The following is a 25336-nucleotide window of genomic DNA, read 5'->3' as shown; positions in this document are numbered from 1 at the left end:
ATATCCCATAACATTCTCTTTGACTGACAAAAACTGACATAAACTGTTTGCATTTATGGTATTCTGTCTTTGTGTCTTGATTTAGGGGCAAACCAAGATCATGTTTTTCAGCACGCACTGACATCAAAACACAATTTAAAAAAAACAATCAACAGTTACTAAACATTTAGAACAATGCTGCACACATTACATACTCAAACAATTCCCTTCCATGTTCATCGGCTAATTTGAGCAGTAGAATTTTTTTTCTCGATAAAAGCAAAAGTCGTCGCCGTGTTTTGATGTGGTTGGGAGATGAGATTGGCACCGTGACCTAAAATAATTGGACTCGTGCTCCTTTTAATACAGTGGAGGTGTATTCAAGCGTCACATTTTCCCATTGTTATTATAAAACAACCTCAATTAACGTCGAAATTGCCTGCCGCCTCTTGTCGAATCCTCATTGTGTTGACATGTTTTCTCAGCTGTTGTGAAGCTTTAGAGGGTCGCGCGTAGTCGGGACCTCGGCCTCGCCATCGCCGTCTAAATCTGCCACGTGTGTTCGAGTGGAACCACGGCCTGTTTTTCAGGTGTTACAAATTCCGGCTTAGCAACTCTCTACTGATTTATTTTCGTTGTGTTTTTTGAAAGGGGCACATTGCACGTTAATAAACTCTAAGCACCTGTGTAATGAAACATGTGTATTCACCAAATTTGGCAAGAAGCCACTCCTCTTTTGCTGGCTGTTGGTTGACAACAAACATTGGAAACCACAGCACACCATCATGCTTCTAGCTAATTGGCCTTTTTATATAACAGTTGTGTTTGTGAGGATGATATGCAGAGTGACAAATGAAAAAGGGGGCAGTAATCATGTTCAATCAAAAATATACAGTACGTAGGAGCTAACATTCCCCCTTCAACGTTTGCACATGAGGCTCATCCTCCAGCCCAGTCATTTGCAGTTGAGAAAGTTGATAAGGCACGTGAGCCAACCGTACCTTATGCATGCTGTAAGATCTGTTGTTTTTGTGTGTGCACAGGGAGCCATGGGCCTCGAGGCTGGCTGACTTTATACCCTGAGTGTGCAGCAAAGAACCAATCCCCAGTGGACATCGCGGACGAGCAAGCGCTGACTTCAGAGGAGTACCAAGAACTAGTGCTCGACAACTTCAACAAGGAGTCATCCAACCAGACCACCATGAAGAACACCGGCAAGACAGGTATGGTACCCTGAAACTCAATGAAATCATTTTCTGTTTTAGCCTTGACAGTATTTAAGAGTCAATTTTCTTAACCTTTGTGGTTAGTTTGTACAGGAGTCAGCTTTTACTTTGCTAGATTCCATGGCATATCTTTATAAATGACACTTGCCCTCTGAATAATTAAGAAACGCATTTCTTACATTCTTACATTCTAACCATACTGTTGTGAAAGTACATTAATGTGCCATGAGTGGATCTTCTTTCTGCTGTAAATGTTTTATGACACATTGTGACCTGAAATTCATATGTCATCATTGAACTGAGACATTACACATTTTGATGCCCGTTTCTAAATGTGGTTACAAACAAGCTACAAGTAAGAAGTAAACAACACCCACATCCCACATTTATTCATCCTGTCATGTAGCACTAACAAAATGGTTCATCAGCCAAAATGCACACATGTTCCCTGAAGTCAGGACATTTTCCCCAAATCCTGGCATTACCAAAAATATGCCCAGATGTGGGGGCATAACAAGAAAAACTCTAGAGTATCATAGGATGTTGCCAGATCACAAAGTAACCAGGTTGTCATTGCTTATCCAAGACTTGTTGAATTTAAAACACCTGATATGAATCGGTGCCAGGATATGAAACTGGCTCCCACAGCTGCCTTTGAGGCATATGCAATAAAACCATATCTCCTGATGGCTCTAAAACAATATGATGTTGAGAAAATATATACAAACACATTTGTTTTCTCTGGGCCTTTATGAACATAAGCGGGAGAGAGTAAAATAGAACAGGGTGATATTTTTTATTTTAAATTTAAAGCCACATGCAAAATACATCTAAATAATCAACGTGTCTGTTCCGTGAGAAGGCTTGGCAGTTGGACATTACCGTCTTGTTGTCATTGAGGTGTTCCTAGTCTGGACTGGAGCAAAAGCTACGTTTAAGGAATAAGTATTTATCTGTAGTGATTTTTATACAATTTTTTTCAGAACGTTTCTGTGGCAATGCTCAATTTCTAACATTCGATCAAATACTCCGCGGGTAGGCGACATGAGGCCCCAATATGGTACAATATGGTGATAAAGTACTCTAAAGATATGGAAAATACCGTCAATATTTCAAAAGACACCATTAGGTCATAAATGATGGGCAAAACTGATATTTGTAGAAAAAGGTGCTTTACGTGGGCAACAATTGTGAGGTCATTTGCAATACAGAAAATAGTCCCTTTATGACACAAACTTGCCGACTCCTGACACATACCCTAAGCGCAGCCAAACACACCCACTGCAAAATGAGCACTGTTGGTGTTTAGTCAACCATTAGAGTCACATTGGTACCGCTGACATGTCACTCAAGTCCTGTGACACACCTTTTAACCTGGAATGTTCTACCGCGGAACAACCAGTGTCATCAAAAATGTTCTAATTCTGATCATGTTTTAGTAGTTGCAAAGCCCTTGACAGTTGCCTGGTCTGTTTCTTTTTGGCCGCGCTTCTGTCAAAGTAGTAAATTAGAAAGTAAATTGGTTAACCTACAGTATCATCAACACTTTGGTCGTTCACACATCTCACACTCACTTATTTATTGAACCGATGCTCAGAGCGTTTTGACCTGAATTGATCCAGAGTGCCGCGGGCTGCTCAGAATCCTGTCTTTTTTTTTTTTTTCTTCTTTTCTTTGTTCATAATGAGAGTTGTTAGCTTCCATGGCAACCAGGGCCACTGGGACAGACGACTCATGCTTTAGGCTGCTTATTTACAAAGATGGAAATAACACGGTGGCCTGTAATTTGGACCAATACGCAGGGAATTCAACAGTTTTGCAAAAGCTTTGCGATTAGTTCCCTCCAAGCTTTCTACATCAAAAATGTCAGCTTTGACTGAGTGGAAATAAAAGAAATGAATTGATGTTAGCTTTCGCTGTTTGCCACACAAACCACTCTGTAGTCTGACGTTGTTATGAAACAATTTCAAGAATCCGTACGGGCTCTTTTAGAGTTCATAGATTTTGTTCAGAATTATAACAGACCAGCAATAATAGACTTGGATGCATATGGTGCAGAATATGCTTCATGGTAATTGAGTTGTCATTTGGGTCATAGTATAGTGTCAGTGTCAAATATAAGTCTCAATGGCATCTTATTTTGTATAAACCCTTCTTTTTATTGAGTGCAGCTAATGGTTCAATCTCCTCTCAAAAACAAAGATCAAAAATATAGATCAGAAACTAATTGTAATTGCAATATTTGTCAGAAAAGAATTGCATTTTTGTTTTTGATTTTACTAAACTGGCCTAACACTACTTACTCACCTACTTCAAACAGTGTGCATCACCAGGACAGCTCTAGAATGCTTTGGAGTGACGTTAGAGAGACCAAATTGAGATGGTTTGAATGTAGAAAAATAGGGAACAATGAGGGGGATAATATGGGGAACATAAATAGACAAGCATTAGCCTGAGGAAGACCATATACAGGAGATCGATTGGTCAAACTGCACATGGAGATCTTGCATTGAGATCGGGGCAGATGATTCACTGTGACAACTCTAGAAACAGAAATGGCCGAAAGGGAAGTCTTGAGTGCTAAGCTAATACCCCCCCAACATTTTTACGCAGATGTAGGGGTGGGTTTAAAGCAGTACTAAGTAACTTGTTTACCTTAATAAATCCTTTTCATAGTCCCTATGGGGGTAATACAAGTGTTAATGGGATTATTGGGGGGTCTCCCGCTGGTGACTCTGGCCAGAAAACCACAATTGCAACTTCCCTGCCTCCAGGTTGGAGGCCCAATACACACTGATGGAATCATGAAGAAGAAGCTAACAGGCTAGCGGCCAAAGCTAACTGTGGGCTAACGCCACTTAGACAGTATTTCCAGCCAAGTTTGACTGAAAAAAATGATCTCCGTTGTGTAATTGGATGTACAATATCCCTCTCTCCCTTTGTCTTTTCTGTCAGCGTAGTCCTCTAGGGGCATGAGTTACTAGTTCTGCTTTAAGGTAACATAGTAGTATTTGGGGAAAAAAGAAAGACAAAAGGCCTGTACCCGCGATGGGTCTTTTATCTCTCTTTTCAGCCACACACAGCCACATGGCTTTGCATTTGCAATGACATTTGCCCTGTTTATTTACCTGATGTCAATAAACATTTGAACAAACACTAGTCTGTTTGATTAGCAGGACGCGTACAGGGGCCTCGACATGGTCCACACTATTTAAAAGCCAATGTCGTAATTAAAAACGGAGTGAATAGATCTCGGCTTCATAGGGATTGATTTCCCAGCATTCCCTTGTGCCTTGACCCGCTTTAAACACGAGTTGATTGGCCGCCTATTCAGGCAAGCCTTTTCTTTTAACAAAACATTTCACCATGAAATTTTCAAACAACCACTTCAACTGAATTCATGAGGAATCGCGAGGCCCCCCTGAGACGTGTGCATTGATCACGGATTTATTTTCACACACACTACTCCTCTCTCGCAGCCTCTGATTCAAGGTCTTTTTGGCTTAGCGTCTAATTCCTGCACTGCTGTTGGAGGGCTTCACACGCACCCTGGGCCTGATCCTAATGAAACACTCCCAAGGCCAATGAGTATCCCCTTTACTTGACTTTCGCTGTGTTGTTGCGTTGGATTACATTGCTCTGACAATACCAGCTGCAAGGATTATTATAGGGCATCGCTCTAAAATGTGCTTTGTGTATACAAGAAGGATGCACATTTAGGCTCTAGTGACAAGCTAGTCCTTCTCCCCCTTGTAGGCTCATTATCTCTCTGAAGTGAGACTCACAATGCACAATGCACACATCAAGCGTAACAATATGACCACTGACAGGTGAAGTGAATAGCGCACACTAGCTCTTCATTGTGATTCAGATGTATATTATGAGGCAGTGAGTGAATGTTGTGCACAAAACAAATGAGTGTGAAATGATTAAATGAACAAGCTTCTGAATCAGAGCTGCACAATTTTGGAAGATAGATAATAGCCATTTTTCAGGCATATATTGCTAATTTAGATTGTGTTCAGAAAACACATCTTGGACTAATTTATTAAGCTTTTTTTTTGTCTTCTACGGTAAGGTATTAATTTGTTTTCTAATGTAGTTCCACCCATTAACAGGTGTCCCATCTAGAGGTAATCTTTGTGATTTACTTCAACAGTGTGTGATCATATTATTATGCCTGGCTGTGTGTTACACCTTCCTTTAATATTGCACAGCCCTAACCAAATCTCTTTCATCTTGTACCTAAACCTTTCATGTTGAGGTCTTAAGCAGCGCTGGCATGTTAATGCTCTCCTCCTCACTACAGGGTCCATCCTCATCACTCCACGTACTTTACAGATTTTCCCCCCTTCTGTCCAGATTGTCATGTCTCGCTCCTCCGCGTCCCACTGCTCCAAACCAACATGGCTCCCTCCTTGTCGGATTCATTGTCTGTTGTGTGCTCTGGCTGTATACACATGCTCATTCTGGCAGGTTGCTTTGTGGTGCAATCAGGAGAGGCGGGCCTTATGTGCCGCTGAGGCCAGGCTAAATCCCTCCGTATAACTGGGGATGAGTGGAAAGAGCAGTGGTTTAATCTGGCTAATGATGGCAGGGGAAGATGGTGATGCGCTGGGACTGTAAGGGCAACAGGCAAACATGAAGACTGCACAGTACATGCTTTAAACACGTGACCTTTACAAGTAGTTCTTGGAAGATCAACCACACGCTGCTTGAGCTAAACCGAGATGTTTTGTTTTGTTGTTTTGTCTTTTTAATGGCTGATTCTGAAGCTTTGGAAATGTTTTGAGGCTAATGTGTATGGCATATTTTCTATAATTCCCAAATATGAACTCTCCTAGACAACAGGGAAACATGGCATTGCAAGAATTTGCTTTTCTCTCAAAAAACTAAGATGTTTTTGTGGCCATTTTTTTCTAGTGAATTGCAAGGAGTTTGTGCCTCTGAATTATTTTGTGGTGTTTCATCACGTCTTTATGAACTGGAGAGCCATGTCTTTGTTAGCAAAACAAATGTTTTAATGTATATTAAGTGCAGTTAAGTGTAAGATTTATGGGTATGTCACCAGCTCAGGCTCTCAACATTTAACATTTAAGTTACAAGTGGTGTGACCGAAAACGAAGGAAGAGTAAATAGCAGAGATACAGTATCTGAGTCTGTCCAGTGGCTTATCCTACTTGTAGAGTGTGCTTTTTGGATATCAGTCTAGATTACACTCTTCTCATTGGACTTTGAAAGACTGCTGTGTTTTGGCTCAACAAGGGCCCGCTAAGCCGGAGGGAGATACCACATTAGTTTTGTATTTATTTGTTTGTTTATTTGGTCTTCAGACCTACCTCAGAGAAAAAAAAAAAGCTAATTAAAAGACTGCTTCATCCATAAGGCTGACAAGAAGCTGAAGTCTTCCCGTCCCTCCCTTTGCAGTTTTTTTGTCACATGCTTTATCATACATTGTACATATGTTTTTGTACTTTTCTCCCAATAAGTATAACAGATCCCACAGCGCACAGTAATAGCAAAAATAGGATAAATATGCATACAGAAATGCACAATATATAAAATACAGTATTTAGGATGACTGAAAGATACAATAGAGAATGGAGTAAATTGTCGTAGCAGGAGTACAGTGCAAGTCAGGACAGTGTGATAGTAAATAGTGCAGTCCTTGCAGTAATTTAACAATATTGGTGGTTATGAAGTTTAGGCCTCAGATTTGCACGGATGTCGTGTGGGTTAAAGCTCCTTTTTAATCACTCAGTCTGAGTCCTGCGGCAGCGGTAGCGCTGCCCAGAGGGCAGGGAGAAGAGCGAGTGTCCGTGGTGGCAGGGTTGTTTCTGAACAAGGCAAAGAAACTTGATGAGCTTCTCATCCACTTGGTGATGCTCCCTTATAGAGTTAACTATTGTCTTTTTGCACCAAGGGTTTGATGCACTTAATGTCAATCGACAGTAGCCAATGAGCACTACATGTGATAGGATTGACATTTTAGCTAATTCTGCTGCTCCTTCATGAAAATATTTGGCTGTTTATTGACCAGAAACTCTATAAACCCAAGAACAATAGACTGTGTAAGTGCACAAATGTTACGCATCATTAATATGGACTTTTTCCTCTCTTTCTTTAGTTGCCATTCATCTGAAGGATGATTTCTTTGTGTTCGGGGCGGGGCTGCCAGGAAGGTTTAAAGCCGAGAAGATGGAGTTTCACTGGGGCCAGGCTGATGGATCGGCCGGCTCTGAGCACAGCATCAATGGCAAAACCTTTCCAGTCGAGGTAAGGCCATTGGCTTTGTTGCTCTTATTATACTGTTATCATCCTTGGACTATGATACTAGGGCAACAACACAAAATTGCAAAACAATTAAAAAAATGTGTTATCCATTTTGAATAAAACTTGCTGTAGTTTAGATATGGCTTATATGTTCTGTTTTTTATTGTATCTGTTAATATTGATTCTAAAACATTAAGAATAAATCCAATCATGCTCACGATGCCAAATCATGCAGTCCCATATGTGGCCATTGCTGGGATTGACATGACAAAGAGGAATAAGAAATCCAGTGTTGATATACGGATTGTGGAATAATTGTTTTTTTGCTCACAGAAATGTCCATTTCAGCATATTTTTGCCTTTCAGATATTTCAGATACAAAAAAATAGTTTCTTATTATTATTATTATTGATGCTGAATTACCGGCTTCTGCTGTCCGTCTGTAAGAGGAACACAATGTGGGAATCTGACAACAACCAATCTTAATGTGAAGTACTCACTAACAAGTGGGATGTTCAAAACTGTCTGAAGTCAAATCATTTCAAGCAATTAGATATTTAATCATCAAGAACAACACAGTGGCGAATTAAGGCTATGAATAGAAAAAAATAGCTTTTGATAAGAAGAGTGAAGCGAAGAGCTGTCACTTCAAATGCTTTTTATTGCCCAAGATTAGTTTAAGTAAAAGGATGGACACAAGCAGAAGAGATTGACTGAGGGAAGGAGGAGAGTGAAGTCAATAGACATCGCCAAGGCTTATATCCCGATACAAAGGTTATTAAGACTTAAAGATTTATGTTGTTCCTCCTTTTCTTACTTCATGTAAGGATTTAATGAGGATTTAAGACCAAATCCCTCTTATTACTAGCATGCCACTTAAGTTGGTTGTGTAGTTTTTCTTTGCCATGTAGCTCTACTTTTATAAAAAAAAATTAAATATTATGAGTAATATACTTGGTCAACATGACGTGACATAGGCAGCCTAAATAATTGTTTGTTTCTGGCTCCACTGCGTCTTTTTCTGCCAAATGCCTGAGTAATTACTTTTATTATCACCACATCATTTTGTGTTCAGCCTTGTGTTAAAGGGCACCGCGTTATAGAGGGCCATTATAGAGCTGATGTGCATATGGCTGCTGTGACGGGGAGCGGCTGTTTAAGATTGCAGGTTTTAGCTTTAATGATCAACTCTGCAGCTGTGAAGAAGGCATGCCCTCCAGCCTGTCAAATATGTACGTTATAAAATGGTATAATGGTGGTCAGATGCAAATACTGGCGTGGTGTTTTTTGACGGACAGGTCTATTGCCAATCCAAAAAAAATACACAACTAAAACTGAGATTAACCGTATCAGCCACCCCTAATTACAGCTGTGCTATTACTTATCTTTGACCAATAACGGCCAAAGAAAGAAAACTTCCATTCATTTGTTTCATTTGTTTGGGTGACATTTATCCTTATCAAAGATCTGAGGACAACAGGATGTGAAAGGTAAAGACAAACCTGCTGACCTTCTGCTGGTGGTGATTGAAGCTTTTCTATTTGGATGCAAAAAAAAAAAAGAAGAAAAAGTCTTAGGAAGATTTTTCATAATCGCAAGGCCTGCGTTCCCCATTTATCCTGTTAACATCAGCGCCAAGAACAGGCACATAGACCAGGCCTGACGTATGATGGATATTGGAGATTTATATGAAACGCCACGGACCCCGCGCTGAAAGATATTACCATTTCTTTAAAAACAGCCCAGTGTCAGACAGTGACGTATTCAAATGTACACTGGGTTTGACCTTTTCTGTAGAAAATGAAACTGGGAGCATTCTGTACACACACACACCAGCAATAAGTAAAAGTATTATATTGTATATATTTTTTGTTTTGCCTGGATTCAGAGAAATGGCTCGCATTGCTCTACCTTTATACTATTCTCGTCATTAATAAATCACGTTCATGTATCCAGTGTGATGCATTATTTCTTATTGAGAAGCAGGGTCCTGGTGAAAGTGAACACGAATGATGGATAGCTGAAGGGAACGTAGTAATATGGATCTACTCTAGCCGCTGGCTGTTTATCTGTTCCATCCTGTGTACCTTAATGTAGCACGATGCATTCGGGCTCACCATTACTCTGCGCGTTTCCAAAGGTCTTGTTTATGTTTGGGAGATGCTTCATGCTCGTTGGTCTGTTTTGCTGCCTGCTGGAGAAGGTTTAGCCGTCTAACCTTGGAGGTTCTGCCTGCCCCTCGGTTCATTTGTCTACAGCAAACAGACACACTCCAATCTGCTCATCTGCTGCCTAATTTTCTCTTTTCAACAAATGAGTCACATGCAGTCCCATGCGATATGGATTTCTTCAAGTATTTCCTTCAGCTCCATGTAATACTATAATATCTGCACCTCCCTGGAAGTTTTTGAATCCTAATGAGTCACATAATTATGTGTCTCTTAGGAGAGGTTCTCAAACGGGATTAAAAGTAACTTTAGTGTTATCCAGCGTCTTATTGGTGATACTAAATACACATATATTATGTAGTTTGGCAGGGCCCGATTTGGTGTTCTATATAATCCTGGTGGAGTTGGATAGTAAGATTAACTCATAATGAGCTGATCAAGTCCTGGTGTGAGCCTGGCGTTATATTAATTTTAGACTTAGTTCTAGTTAAGTGGTGGTTTTGTGGTTCTGATTGAGTTGTGGTGCTCATTTTAGTCTGTCAAAATTCTGTATAAAAAGAAGTTTCATAAAATTTTAAAGTAGAACTAAGTAACTTGTGCCCCTAGAGGCCATAAGCGCCACTGCAGGTGTCATAGCATGTTGCTTTTTTTTTTACTCATTAATTGTCCGTGAGAGTAAATACTACGCTGACAGAAAAGACAAAGGGAGAGAGGGATATTACACATCCAATTACACAATGGAGATCTTTTTTTTTTCGCTCAAAGGCTGTAAATACTGTTTAAGTGGCGCTAGCCCACAGATAGCTTTGCAGTTAGCCTTTTAGCTTCTTCTTCGTGATTCCATTAGTGTATATTGCACCTCCGGGTCGGAGCAGGGAAAGTTGCAATTGTGGTTTTCTGTGGAGCCACCGGGGGAGATGAAAGACCCTCCCCAATCATCCCATTAACACTTGTATAACCCCCAGAGGGACTACGGAGAGGATTTATTAAGGTAAACAACTTAGTTCTCCTTTAAATAGCTTAATTTTTGTGATGTTTTGATGTTGCAAACAATATTATGTTAATATTAAATCATAAAAGGCGAACGAGAAAATCAGACCAAATAATATAGAGTTAAATATGAATTGCTAAGGATTATATTGTTACAAAAATGTATATGTAAAATCACTATTTGACACATCTGGAGATGGTATTTGATAGAGTAGTTTGAGAATGACTGTATTAAAGTGCAGCTTGAACTGTGTTTTCTTTGTCACCTCACCTGATCATATTTAAAACCGAACAGCAGTGGACTGGGGCTGTGGCTCTAAAGCTTAACATTAATCTAAGCACGCGCTCTCTCCACCCGAGTGAAGTGGGGAAATCGATAGATAGACCACCTGTTCGCACAAACAACGTAATGAAAAATGAAAGCGCTGAATTTTTCCCCCCTTAGGCCACCGCGGGGAGATCTTTCTAATAATATATGATGGTGTCGCTGGGGTTAGATTAATTATACATGGATTACAAATCATACTTTGATAGGCTGGTCTGTTCATGTATTAAGAGGTTCGACTGTGGGGACATTACTTCACATAATGGGAACGTTTTAGAAACATTTAGGCTGAAGTATTCTGATACGCTTAATTGGTGTTTGGTTCGCATGCCCATGTATTTCCATGGCTCTAATTTTTCATTCATTGGTTTAAAACTGTTCCTCTTCATGACATCGTGACTTATATGGCCAGATTTAGTGTTATGTTTACTTTTTTAAAAACGTTTTTTTCCAGTTTTTCCAAAACCACAACTTTATTAGCTATTTGTGTCTCGCCCTTATGTATAAAATCACTTGTCCCACTAGTCACTATCCCATCAGTGTGACATCCTCGAGAAGTTTTGCTTGAAATACCAGAACCAAGAAGCATTGGTTCTTAAACTGAGGATCCTTATTATTTCACTGTATTATTCTTTACCATTTTGATTTTATAATTCAGAGAAGATCCAGGTTAGTTCATCAATCCTTTTCTCCAGCCAATCAATGCAATTGACCTGAACCCTGCCCCAAAATGGTCATTGTTCATTGTCCAATCATACCCACAGATATAATATACAGTTGTGCTCAAGCGTTTACATACCCTGGCAGATTTTTTTATTTATTTTTTGGCTATTTTTCCAGAATATATGAAAGACAACACAAACAAACAAAAATCACTCATAGTTAGTTGTTTGACCATAAATGGCTTCACACACCCACTGAGTTTGCCATTTTGAAATGATGATGAAAAAAGAAATTATCAAAAGTGAGGGTCCCGTGGCCATCTCAGTCTCCTGACCTCAACATCATTAGACCACTGTGGAGAGAGCTCAAACATGCAGTTCAAGCAAGACAGTCCAGTCCTCATCCACAACTACCACAAAAGACACCAAGCTGTCATTGATGTTAAAGGGGGAAATGCACAGTATTAAGAACTGGGGTCTGTGAACTTTCAATCACGGTCATTTTGGTGCTTTCTTTTTTCAATATGATTTAAAAATGGCAAACTCAGTTGTTACAAGAGACGGGCAGACAGACCTCATGAGGTGGGATACCAGCTACTAGTCTCCACAGGGGAGCGGGGCCTGTTTCTTCCCTCTCACAGCCGATAAAATTTGCTGAAAAACACCACATGCTAACTTTGGAGCCCAGCTAAGACTCATTTGCCATCCATCTTGTCGTTTATCAAGACTTTCATGAGCTTTCGTTGCTGGACAAATAGCTGTTTTTGCCTCTGGAATATCTGGCACGATTATTTTCTCAGCACGAGGCAGTCTCCTCCGGTATCGGTCTGTTTTACTTAGGTGTTGGGCACAGAGGGCTTAAGCCTGAGTGGTGACAGGTCGTAAAAATGAGGAAGTCGTAGCTTTCAGATCTAAGTAAGAATTGCGTAACAAGAACGCTCATTTTATCAATACTAAACTAATGTGTGCTAATAGTGCAAGAGAATTACTAGTCCACATCACAGTGCTGGTTGCATTTAAGGAAGCTCCCGGGATATTTTCTGATTTCCTTTCATGCTGGCGCTTTAGCCTCGATAATTTTAGTTTCCCCTTCGTTGCATATATTAAATATATTCTTCTACTGCACATTGCAACCCATTTTGCCTCAGTATGGAGGACAACGCGCGGGAATTGCACCAAAAAGAGTCACTAACACGCGCTTCTCCCCCAGTTATGACAAATGCTCAACTCGGAGCGAGCTAACATTTCTTAAAGGGGGCGGGGCTTTTTGCGACTGGTCAATTACAAGGCTTGCTGTGTGAACGGTGTGAACTAATATAACTAAACTTTGTGCAGTGTGATTGTGATTAGTCAATTTTGACCTGATTTTACTGAACTTTTACTTTTTCTTAAAATTAAAGTGTTAGAAGTGACAAGCAGCTACATGTTCCGCTAAATAAAACATGTTGGAGATTTAATTTCATAATTTTTTTTTCATTTTTTGAGAGAAGCTGGTAGATATTCACTCATGAAATCTTAAAAAGTTCTGCATTTTACATGGGAAACCTTGAATGTTCTCTGCCGCGCTGTACCGTATGGAGGGGAATAAAAGTGTAAAAGAGGACACGTCTGCCTTGGCGAAACCTACTCCAAAAACCTCTTTTTATAACTTTCTTGTTTTGCCTCAATATTTCGGTCGTCTGGGGAAATCATGCTAAACACGACTGTGCTTAAATCGAACCTGGGGATGCAGAACGGCTTTCGGCTTGGAGTTTGCCTCCACTTTGTTCTCGAGAAACAACAACAAGAAAGCGGAAAGAAATGAGACGATTTTCGACGGCAACTGCAGAGAAAGCCCGTGGACAGGCTGCTGCTGTGTGCGGTCCGTGGAGAAATCTCTGACAAAATGACAAAGCTTAAATGATGTTTTCCTGTCATTACGTTCCACCTGTTCCTTGCAAGCAGACGTTGTTTATCTCCGCTTATCATTTTCAAATTTACCTTTACATCAGTCACACAGCCGGCGCGTGCAGATCGTATCCGCGCAAACTAATCACGCATAAACATGTCCATAAAGATTTGAGAGTGTGTTATGTCCGGCACTTTACTCACCGTCTCCTCTTTTCGATCGCTTTTATGTCGAGATGGCAGAGACAAATGAACTGCAGTTATTATTGAGAGAAGCTTTTGGCAGCCGGTTATAGTTTTAGTGGCTGCTCTCTGAAACGGTTTGATAATTAAACGTCACTTTTTTTTTTTTTTCCTTCTTCTATTTTTTTTTCCTCCCCCCGTAGCGCTGCAGTGTACGGGTCACGTGAGTCACTCTGAAAGAGTAAATGAAGCCTTAGGGGGGGGCAGCGTAATTGGCTAATGTAGTTAATAACATCTGAAGGCTGATGAATGGCCACTGCTCTTTCTTGCTGAGTTCTCACACAACAAATTAGTCCCATTAAAAGCTCGGTTAAAGGAACTCTGGGAGAAAGTGATTAACCCAAATTATCTGGATAAAGCCATGTGAAGCTGGTTCAGGCCCAGTTAATGGATGCTCGGCGTGTGCTTGTAACGGTGGCTCTTTGCATACATTGTTGGCAAATCATTAACTGTGCGAGCGCGAGGCATTAAATCAATATGGGATATGGGTGGGTTCTCAAAGTAGGGTGCGAGTGATTGTTTCATTCTATGTTGTCTATCTGTGTGGTCCATTGCTTTGAGTGTCTCACAAAGTGGGCTTAAGGCAAAACTCAATTTTTTCAGTTTTCAGGTTTTGGGCCAAATTGGTCTCTGAACATATAAACTTTCACCCGGAAACCAAAAATATACCTAATCTTCACAATAACATGTTTAAATATTGCGCTGATTCAATGTTCCCCCATAGACTTATATGGGAGAATGCAATTTCAAGGGCCTTTTTCTCAAAACACATTTTTCTGTCATTGTGGCGACACCATGTCCACGTCAGTACGACCTTAAGACTTCACATTTTCCAGCCTTGGACTAAACAAGATTTTACAAGATTTTTTCAGAGGGATTTTTTATTATTTAATCCCTTAAGCCCCATTTATTGAGTTTTGAATGTCAAAAAATAAGGCGAAAATTAAATTTTTACACATTTTTCCACTAACAAACAGCTTATTTTAAAACTAAACAAGAAATCCAAAATCCCCTCTGAAAAAGTATTGGTAACTCATTTATCAATAAAATGAAACCATAAATTTGAATGTAGCTCTATCTAATTCAGATTTTGTCGCCGAAAATTTTGGAAATTTTGGGAATTTTTAGGCATAAAACACCTTGTTCTTATATGAAAAGATAAAATGACAGATAACTTGCAATGTATTTTTTTCTCACATTTATGCCAGTGATTTACAGCAAAAGTTTCAAATTGATATCTGTAAATTTACATTTTCTCCCTTTTCACCTAAAGTGTCTCGCCTTAATCCCCAAAAAACTGTGGCGTGAGTTGCTCTGTCCGCGGTTTAGACAACAGTTCGTATTTTAATATTTGCGTTTTTGTCGTTAGCTCTGCCATTTCACTGAGGACTTGTCATCGCAATTTTCCTTTTGAAAGAGAAAATAGGCGAGCTTTAATTAAATCAACATCTAGGACCTTTTTTTTATTGGCAATTAACTCTGTTTAGAGACATGAAGGGATTTTTTATTTCGAGAGGGGTGCGCCTGTGGCATGATAGACGGCTCCAATTGCTGGCTTTAGAATCATTTGCAGATTCTAATCAGCTCTACCATAATATCTGCTTTGAAAGGAGAGGAATGCATTTTTCAAAAAATATCCAATGCCGTGACAGGACTAATTTATTTTGTGCTCGCTGCATTGTACTTACACATCCTTAGCGTGGCTGTGTGCTGGAGGATTTTAGGTAATGATTAGAAGGGTATTATTCTCTCAGATCTGATCACAGAGAAAATGGTGCGCCGTGCTCCTGACTCTCGGCGCGTTTGAGGACACTGGAGCCGTATTTCTCCTGCATCCTTGGAGTGGCAGAGCACAAAAAGAAATGACACAGATTATGGGAGATTTATAACAGTGGTAAATACAGCCCCTTTTATGCCCCTCCAAAGAGCTTTTCATCAGCTCCTTAGCACTGTGTCTGGGTGATTGATGGCAGGGCTCGGGCCTCTCCTTGTCCATTCCTTTAGCTCAGCTGTTTATTTACTCTCTGCTCTCTTCCCTCTCGCAGATGCAGATCTACCTGTACAATTCGGACGACTTCGACAGCCTCAGCGCAGCAATCAAGGAGAGACGCATCATCGCCGCCATGGCCATCTTCTTTGAGGTAAAAGACGAGATCTAGGCCAGAGACAAGTGATGCTGGGAAACAATTCACATCTAATGCAGAGAAAATACAGGTTTCTTCATATAGGTTTACAATATATTAGAATTAAATAGATCTTGAACCTGAAATCTATTGGATGCAAAATTATTATTCTTATTATGAAATGGAGGATTTGTCCCATAGTAGCATAGCACTATATACTCTTTCTCTGTGGACAATGCAACTCACAGTAGGCTAAAAACAGCTGTTCCGGTTAGTGCGTAAAGTAGCCTATTGTAAATTCAATGCCATGTCATGCCATTGCCATATTTATGAACAACGAGGGATGCGAAGATGAGAAGAGAGACTGCAAAGAGGAGGCACCCTTGCCTGTACTGCTGCCTACTCGTGCGGCATGCATGTAACCTGTCCCACATGTCGTGCACCTTTTGGCCCGCACTGGTGCAGCAGAATGTGACCACCAGCTGCCTGCTGAGTGCGCTGTGCGAGTGTGACCGGCCTTAATAGCTTAGATAAAATAATTATCTATGTCGCGTTTATTTCAGGCTCGGGCCTAAGATTCAAGTTAATTGGTGGGGCTGGGGTTGGTTCGGGCTGGATTACAAAGAGATGGGACCAGATGTACAGCACATTCACATGTATTTCAGATTACACAATCCTCATCTATGATATTAACATGTCCTGTCTATTATTTCTTTGAGCTTTCTTCCCATCCTGCCACCACCAACATACATCCATGCTTTGGTGAATTTTAGACTTCTCTATTGAATACATTAGAGTAAACTTGTCATTCTGGATCAGCCTTGTGATTAACTGGCCATAGCCATTAGGGTGCACCCCTCCGACAGCCCATGATTGGATAGGCTTCAGCCGCTTGTGTTCCCTCACAGGAATAATATTAATTATCCTTTACAGCTTAGTAAACTATATTGTTATTGCTCTCTTGTAGCCCATAAGTGCATATCTAAAATACTACAAATTGCCCTGAAAGGTCTTTTCCCAAGTTGGACACGAGCACTCCCAATTTGAGTTAAGCCACTTCTGCAATTCATGAACCGTGGCGAGTACAGAGCCCTGGCTGTCCCCCTAATTTTCTGTTCAAAGTAAGTGTGAGATTAATCCCATGTGATCAATAGCAGCCCCTATTGGACTTAATGGTACTCGGGCCGAGGTCAGCTCTCCTGCAAAGCGAGGCTGGAATGGGGACACAGGTGTTTCCAATGTAGGTCTGCTCTTAGACAGTGATGGACCATGCACGTAAGCAGCACCTAAATGCCTCCGCTGGATCCTGACAGCCCTATTGCTTACTGCAATTAGCACCAACATACACAATCCGCTGCGCTGCAGTTTACTGTGGGACACTCTCAAGCCAGCACACACACATGGACTGAGATTTACCAGTTCTAATCAATGGAGGGACTTCTTTAGATGCTCCCCAAAGGCCTATTAATGGCCTCTAAGGTGCGCATATTATCCACATTCAGCATTCATTCTCACACAATTATTCTCCTTTGACTGACCTGAATTAATGTTCGGCAGGGGAGAGTGGGTCCCCACGTCCCAGCACTGTTTTGTCCAGCCTTGTCTATTAAGTAGGACATTGGGAATAATGTAAAATATGGGGCTAAACAGTAATGGTGTGTAGTAGAGGGAGTCATAAAGAGACTTAAAAGGTATCCGCTGGTGCTCTCTGGAGACACTTTAGCTCCGGGTGTGTTATTGTTACATTTTGCAAGATTAACATTATTGCAGATTATTTGGAAGATTAAGATTATACCAGCACATTATGACAAATCTGAAAAAATCATACATTTGGGGGGAAATGCAAAATTATTCCAAGCGTCCAACATTAGTAATGATGCCGTATATTGAAATAAGCTTTCCCACTTTCGTTTTACTTAAAGCAAATTGATGCTATAGGCCCCACAAATGGGCGCACAATTAAACATTTATGTTGTCATAGTAAATAGCTTTCTTTATACACTTTTTTTTCTCGAACAGACCAAAAAAAGTGTTGCTTTTAAAAATACATTTTGTTTTGTTTCACCTTTTGCAACCTTTTGTATCTCTTAAGAAATATTACAATTAACTATGGATGCAATTCTTTTCCAAAACCAACTTGCGTGAATGATTCCCCGAACAAAGCACCATTAAACATTAAATTGACAGCAAATGCCTCATTTCTTTTGCTGCCGACAGTGTTGCCTGAATTGCCAGGACGTTGCTCATATTGTGTTGACACTCTGATTTGTTTATATTGACCCACTTCAGTTATTATGTCAGATTATGCTGCCTGGCCTTGTAATCTCTATGTAATCCGTTTTTCTGTTGCAGCTGGGACAGAAAGACAATCCAGCTGTGGAGCCTATCATCCAGGGGCTGAAGGGAGTCGTCCATCATGGTAACACTGTGCTCACAACGTTTTAGTAGCATCATTTTAGATCCGTTTTAGATTCGCTCTGTGGTCGGTACATCCACGTTTTTGCTGCTTAAACACAGAAGTATTCTCTCGTCATTCCTCACTCAGAGCCATAGCATTGTTACCACGCCATTTGCTCGAAATGAAAGCTTGTACTGTTCTATTGCATGTCTTCCCAATGCTGTCTGCAGAGGATGCTCAGATTTGCAGAGTCTTAAACTTTCTTTTCCGTTCATAAACATTATTTCAAATTGTGAAACATAAATATCAAGGTCCCCAAAAGAAAGTTTATAAGCCACAATTATGCAAGCTATGCCTGTGCTGTGCCATAAACGGAAAATATTTGCATTTGCTTCAAAGAAAATCTAAAACTATTTTCCTCTCTTCCGTTTTGACAGATCCCCAAACAAAGGCATTTTTATATTCAGTCAAAAGCAGCGAGATTAGCGATGAGAAAGAAAAAAAAAAATCACAAATTAGAATGCAAATGAAAGCAACGAGCAGCAATTTAACTTCAAAAGGAGGCAAATTTAGCGAGATACCTCCTCTTCTTTTGCCTACGTAGACCTCCAAGGAGCACCGCTCAAAAAGACACAACTATTAATTACATTGGTGTATCAATTAGAGAGCACTTTGGTTTATCCCGCCGTGTATGTAGATGCCTTCGCTTTGCATCTTTCATGTTCATTATGATTACCTTTTTGTTTAAGATGCTCTTTATGCTGCGGCGCGTACTTCACGGCAAAGTGTTATGCATTACTGCTTATATGGCCATAAGCATCTGTTTTAGTCCTAAGTGTGTAATCCTTCACAGCATCCAGGGGTCTGCCGGCGTGTTTACATGCATGTGAACCACTCGCTTGACGAGCTGCTGTCGGCACTTTTAACATGGGCATCATAAACTGAAGGAGCGTATCTGGGTCCGATTAAATAATATCAAGGTTGGTCGCGGCGCCTCTCCTGAGGGCTGCTAACGTGTGATTTTATGCATGAGACACTGATGGTGATTAACGGGAACTGCACTTTGAATAACGATTGTTGATTTCCTGGTTTAGCTGAAGAACCGGGCTTGCCCAGTGGTTTTGAGAGAAAAAAGTTCTTGTTTTTGACAATTCTCCTTGTATGGGCTCGCCTTGGCTCAGAGCTTACACTTATATTTAGATAGTTCATGCTCCAAGAAGTATCAATGTCAAAAGTCAATCTCAAAATTTACTTTACAGAGTTTTTTGTTTTTTTTCTCACATGAATAGAAATGTATTTTAGTGAGAATACAATATTAAAGCAATACTAAGTAACTTGTTTGCCTTAATAAATCCTTTCCATAGTCCCTCTGGGGGCAATACAAGTGTTAATGGTATGATTGGGGGGGGTCTTTCATCTCCCCCTGGTGTCTCTGGCCAGAAAACCACACTTGCAGCGTTCCTGCACCGGATCGGAGCCACCAATACACACTAATGGAATCATGAAGAAAAGCTGATAGGCTAATGGGCAAAGCTAGCGGGGGGCTAGCACCAGTATTTACAGCCACGTTTGAGTGAAAAAAAATGTCTCCATTGTGTTACTGGATGTACAATATCCCTCTCTCCCTTTGACTTTTCTGTCAGTGTAGTATTTACTCTCACGGTGAGTAATGAGTAAAAAACCGCAACATGCTACGACACCTGCAGCTTCTGGCCTCTAGGGGCATGAGTTGCTTAGTACTGCTTTAAAACAGCTCCAGACCATGAAATAAAACATCAAATTGTTAAACTTAAACTATTTATTCAACCAAATTTGCTAATAATGCTGTGTGTGAATACATTTTGTCACAGTAAATAATGAGGGAAACTCTCTTCTAAGTGCCTTAATGCATTTTGGGCCAGATATCATTAGCCAAACAAACCGGTCTCCAACAAAAACTTAGCTAAGATGAAGGAGAAATGCTGCTGCACTTCCCCTAATGGTTTGTCTGTCCTCAACAGCAAGGTTCACAGGCAACCTTTAACATTATATGGAGATAATTGGAAGTACCGAACGTAATAGCGAGTTGCTTTGATTAATACGATTCGCTGATTATGAGTTGGGAGGCCATTTTGGATGTGATTTTAATTTCACAGCTGCCAAAAGCACAGCGGAGCTTAAATATGAATGTGATGAAGAGTATTGCTTATGCTATAGCCTGTTATGAAGCCCTATCTGTCTCCGGCTAAGTCTGCATTTTTTTACTCATGCAGTGCAGCTCTCCACAGATGTTTGTCCTAGCACCCCCCACTATCTCTCATCTGTGCGTGCGTGTGGGTGCAGGGGTGCTTTTTTTTCCTTTTTTTTCTGGATAGCCGTCTTCATGCTGGCTGCTAAACGCTGCTCGCCTCCTCCCTCGTTAGAACGGTTTGGTTTTCCACAAGCTCGTTATCCCACAGTCATCCATCCATCAGCATCTCTCTGGCCCGATAGCGATAGGGCACGTACGCTGTCTGTAGTCGAGGAGGAGAAAGCGCGTGAATACTCAATCTGAGGCCCAGTGTCTCAGTAGTGCCGCTATCAAACCACACCCTTGGCTTCTGCAGGTTTGAGATAAGGGCATAGTAGAAAGTGGCTGTTACTTTGCTACATGTTGTAGCTTAAAAAAAAAGTGTGTTTTTTCCCCACAAATCTTTCAACAATACTTAAGTAAACATTTTGCCAATATTATCAATAAAATCAATAAGCAGTCACTCAAAAGTAACTTTTTGGGGACCAGGACAAAAGTATCAATACTCCGTTACATAGCATGTGTAGATTGACTTTATTGTTCTGTACTAAAACCCTCCACAGCAGAAGACTGTTAAACTGAGCTATCACATAACAGGGCAAGTTCCTGTTCTGTTTGTTATTAAAGTTTAAATTTCATACTTATTTTATACTTAATGCAATTAATTTAACAATTGTTAAACAACATTTTAATGTACACATTAACAATGTTAAATAATCAGTATGTATACTGATTAAAATGCATTGACACGTATGAAATGATTAGTATCGGGATGGATATCTGCTGAAATGACCGCGAAAGTGTTAGGAACATATCGGTTCAAAAAATGTGGTATCGCCCATGAAGAAATAATAAAAAAAATGTGAAATGTGATAAATAAATGGGAACATCCCAGATGCTTAGTTTTAAACTCTACTTGTCATATTTCACAACACAATACTTGCAATACATTGTTTATGTATTGTACATAAACAATTACTCATAAGGACCATGTGTAATTATCATTTTAACATAATTACTTCTACTTTAATACAAGTTTGGTTCTCATCTGTGATCTTGAACTGCCATTGGACATTTTTTCTTGCATCACTGAATTTTTCCCATCCCAAGTAGAAGAGCTAATTTGAACTGCTCATAAGGTCTATGCCCAGCATGATGCGGTGATCCCGGTGACTTGTCTGGTTTACACGGCTTTGCCCCGAACCGCTGTGGTAATCATTGGAATACGGCGAAATCCCGGCAGTCTGTGCCACAGTTGTTACATGAAGCGGTGCGGGATGCCACCCAACAAGAGATCAGCTGTCTGTCTGGCCATTTTATCTATCTACGTTCCCCTCCGCCCGCTCTATCGCCCTCTCTCTCTCTTTCTCGCCCTGTCTCTCTACTTGTCCCTCTCCACCTCCCTCCTTCCCCTCCTCTGTGCAGCCCATCTGGGAACACTGATCTAGGCACGGTGATAACAACTGCTGAAGCCTTTTAAACGTCGCCACCAGCATTCCTCGGGATAGCGCAGGGAGGGCTGTGAAATGCCACTGGGACAGTTTAAATTGAATGACCTTGTTGTTGGTGGAAACGTAGCTTAGTGTAAACTTGCAGGATAAAAGCAGCGAGGAGTGTGAATGAGAAGTACAAGTATGGCCATTATATGCAAATGTGTACTCTCAAATGTATGCGGATGTGTTAGATAGAGAATAGCACCTGTAGTAATCTAAAAAAAATGTGGACAATTTGAGTGGACGCCACACAATGCTGTTTATGTCTCTGTATTTGCAAGCACAGGGGAGCTGTTGAGATGTGTCATCTATTTTAACAATCTATTTTAACAATAGATGACACATCTCAACAGCTCCCCTGTACAGCCTAGTACTGCTGTAAAGAGCAAATATCACGTTTAACTAATTTTTGCTAGAAATACACACTGATCCCAATAAATGTTGTAATGCTATTTGTTTCTAGTGCACAAGTCTCATGGGGAGAGAGGGGAAGTTACACCATATTTGTGTACAATTATAATCCCTTACCCTTTTTTTCTCTCTGCAGAGAAAGAGACCAACCTGCGGTCTTTTGTCCTGAGGGACCTACTGCCGTCATCAGTGGACAGCTACTACAGATACACCGGCTCTCTGACCACTCCTCCGTGCAGCAAAGTGGTGGAATGGATCATTTTCTCCCGGCCGGTCTATCTCTCCCATTCACAGGTGCATTAGACTATATTTGTATACTAACACAGTCAAAAGCCCATGTCTGCTGCACACACATTCATTGAGATAACATCTGTCTCCTGTCAGTGCACCACTCGCCAACCCATTGAAAGAAATACTGTAATTTTCCCCCCATATACAGTATCTCCATTTTTCCCATCTCCCTATATTCCAGTGCAGCTCCTGCGTATACAACGTCACAAGCAAATGTGTAGTGGATGATCACTCTACAATGGGGGAAAAGGCGAGCACCGTGGGTCTGTGACGCTTATATGCATATACTGCTGGCCTGAAACGATGCCTGCGAGCTCCTACATATGAAATGGCTTTAAAAGTTGGTTGGCTCTGTTAATATTAATTTAAATATTCATTTTGCATGATTGCAGAGCACATGTTTGAGATGAATCCTGCTTCAATGCCAAAAAAGATGCTATGCGAAATATAAATGAAAACAGATCGCAAGTGTTGGCAAATATGTACCTTATGTACCATGATACAGTATATTGACTGTAGACCAGGGGTGTCCAAACCTTTTTCACAGATGGCTACATATTGACATGTGTACAGCATGGAGGGCCACAGCATGGTGGTCAGTGCCTTCAAATATGGGTGTATTTAAGAGAGGTTTAAACCATGGCCCACACCTTTATTTAGGCTTGGAGCCATAACGCCAGCTCTGTCTCACAATAAATGTTGCTTTTTGAGGTTTTAATTGTGTGGAATTATTAATATTGCAGACAAAAGTACCATATCTGGTGATAAAACAAGAAAAAAATTGGGTCAGAGGCTGCATTTGGCCCCTGGGCCGCACTTTGGACATGCCTGCTGTAGACACACAGTGGAAAGTAGAGAACTGTATCAAATATAAATATAATATAAAATATTTGACATTAGAAAACTAAGTATTTTATAATCTTCTAAAACCACATTCAGCTGACAGCAAGGTAATTTATTGTTTCTTAATTTAACAAATGAATTTGTTGCTAATGTATTTTAAGAACGTAGACAAATGGATGTTTTAAACACACATCTCAAATAGCAAAAGAACAGTTTACTCTGCAGAACCATTTGAGATTGTTGTTTTTTTCCCCTTAAAGGAAACATTGTATTCAATGAAACAAGCTGTTGCTGTGACAGGATTGACTGTGAAATGGTTAAAAAGTCTCGTACAGATGCATGGATCTGAAACATTTCTTTGCACTTGCTTAAAGGTTTTTGTTTGTTTGTTTTTTTAGCAATTATAGGACTTGTTTTTATGAACTTTTCTCCATCACGCCACAAGGCTAGCTCACCTCAGACTCACCGTGTTTTGCGGTTTGCTGGGCTAATACAGGATATGCTCAATCATGCCCAGTGCTTTTTTGCTGATCTCTTACAGTGCATCCAGTTCTCCAGCTGCAGAGCCTCTAGTGCCACAGAAAAGTGCAGGGCTTGGTGGAATATCTATCAGCTTGCGGCGGCAGAACACATCTTTTGTTTTGAAATGACTTTGCGCCGCGACAGAATATTGACCAGGGCCGCTGTGTTGGTGACTCTCTCAGATAGTCTTTTATGAACCTGTAATTCATTTCTCGCCGAGCCTCGCATAGGACACATTGATTCTGCAGTATTGGTAATGTGTAGTCATTACGGCACACGGCGGGGGATCATTCACGGCAATCGATGGCCACAAATTTGCCCCATTGAGAAGTTACGGCTCGGGCAGTAGCTAGAATGATGGAGCTGCTGCCCATCGCTTCCTGTGGTGTGCATATTCCAAGCAAATACAGAGCTTCGGTCTAGCATGTGGATACAGCGGCGTCTTCACACTGACTAAATCGTTCAAGTGTTGTTCTTCAAATGCTGTTTTTGTTTCTCTTCTAGCTGGAGTCCTTTTATTCCATTTTTACCACGGAGCAGCAGGACCATGTGAAGTCTGTGGAGTATCTGAGGAACAACTTCCGACCACAGCAGGCTCTGGACGGCAGAAAGGTTTTTAAGTCTGCTGTGAAAGACGCCTGGCAGAAGGACCTGACTGAGATCCGAGGAAATCCTCAAAGCACAGAGGCCTCCAAAGGTGAGACAAGCTCATAAGTGCTTTTTGATATTGATTGTAGCAGTCGATCCCAGTCCGTTTGACGAGAATATTTTTAGATGACTTTTTCTTTTCTTTTTTAATCTCTCCACTTATTTTCAGGGTTGCCACAGAGAGCCAGTCTCACATGGTTTTATGCCAAATGCTCTTTCTATGTTTTGTTTCACTCACGTATGTAGTCAGTTCTCTCAAACGCTGATGTCCCAATGTTAGGCAGGGTTTAGAAAGCTTCTGATCCTTTCAACACTCAAATTGCCTCTACTACAAATCATTTTGTGATGATTCTGTATCTGACAGCTGGCAGTTTCCATAGTAACGTCTGCAAGTTTTCCCTGCATTACTGTAAGTTAAAGCAGTACTTAGTAACTTGTTTACCTTAATAAATCCTTTTCTTAGTTCCTCTGGGGGTAATACAAGTGTTGATGAGAGGATTAGGGGGTTTCATCTCGCCCGGTGTCTCTGGCCATAAAACCACGCTTGCAGCTTTCCCTGCCACCGGGACAGAGCCACCAATACAC

At 40.7% G+C, this 25336-nt stretch overlaps 1 protein-coding gene across 2 annotated transcripts in view; it reads left to right on the top strand.

Annotated features, from left to right (window-relative positions):
- ca16b (carbonic anhydrase XVI b) overlaps window positions 1–25336 on the top strand; it is a 140113-nt gene that overhangs the window by 79230 nt on the left and 35547 nt on the right. For both annotated transcript variants that reach the window (XM_079578181.1, XM_079578180.1), the window contains exons 3-8: window positions 1023–1202; window positions 7333–7481; window positions 15799–15894; window positions 18229–18295; window positions 22584–22741; window positions 24608–24800. In XM_079578181.1, the coding sequence (XP_079434307.1) occupies window positions 1023–1202; window positions 7333–7481; window positions 15799–15894; window positions 18229–18295; window positions 22584–22741; window positions 24608–24800 (843 nt within the window). The remainder of the gene's footprint in view (window positions 1–1022; window positions 1203–7332; window positions 7482–15798; window positions 15895–18228; window positions 18296–22583; window positions 22742–24607; window positions 24801–25336) is intronic.

This window comes from Gobius niger, assembly GCF_951799975.1.
Source record: "Gobius niger genome assembly, chromosome: 20".
NCBI classification, from domain to species: domain Eukaryota; kingdom Metazoa; phylum Chordata; class Actinopteri; order Gobiiformes; family Gobiidae; genus Gobius; species Gobius niger.
The sequence above is the reverse complement of the archived record's forward strand: the minus strand, read 5'-3'. Positions and strand labels throughout refer to the sequence as shown.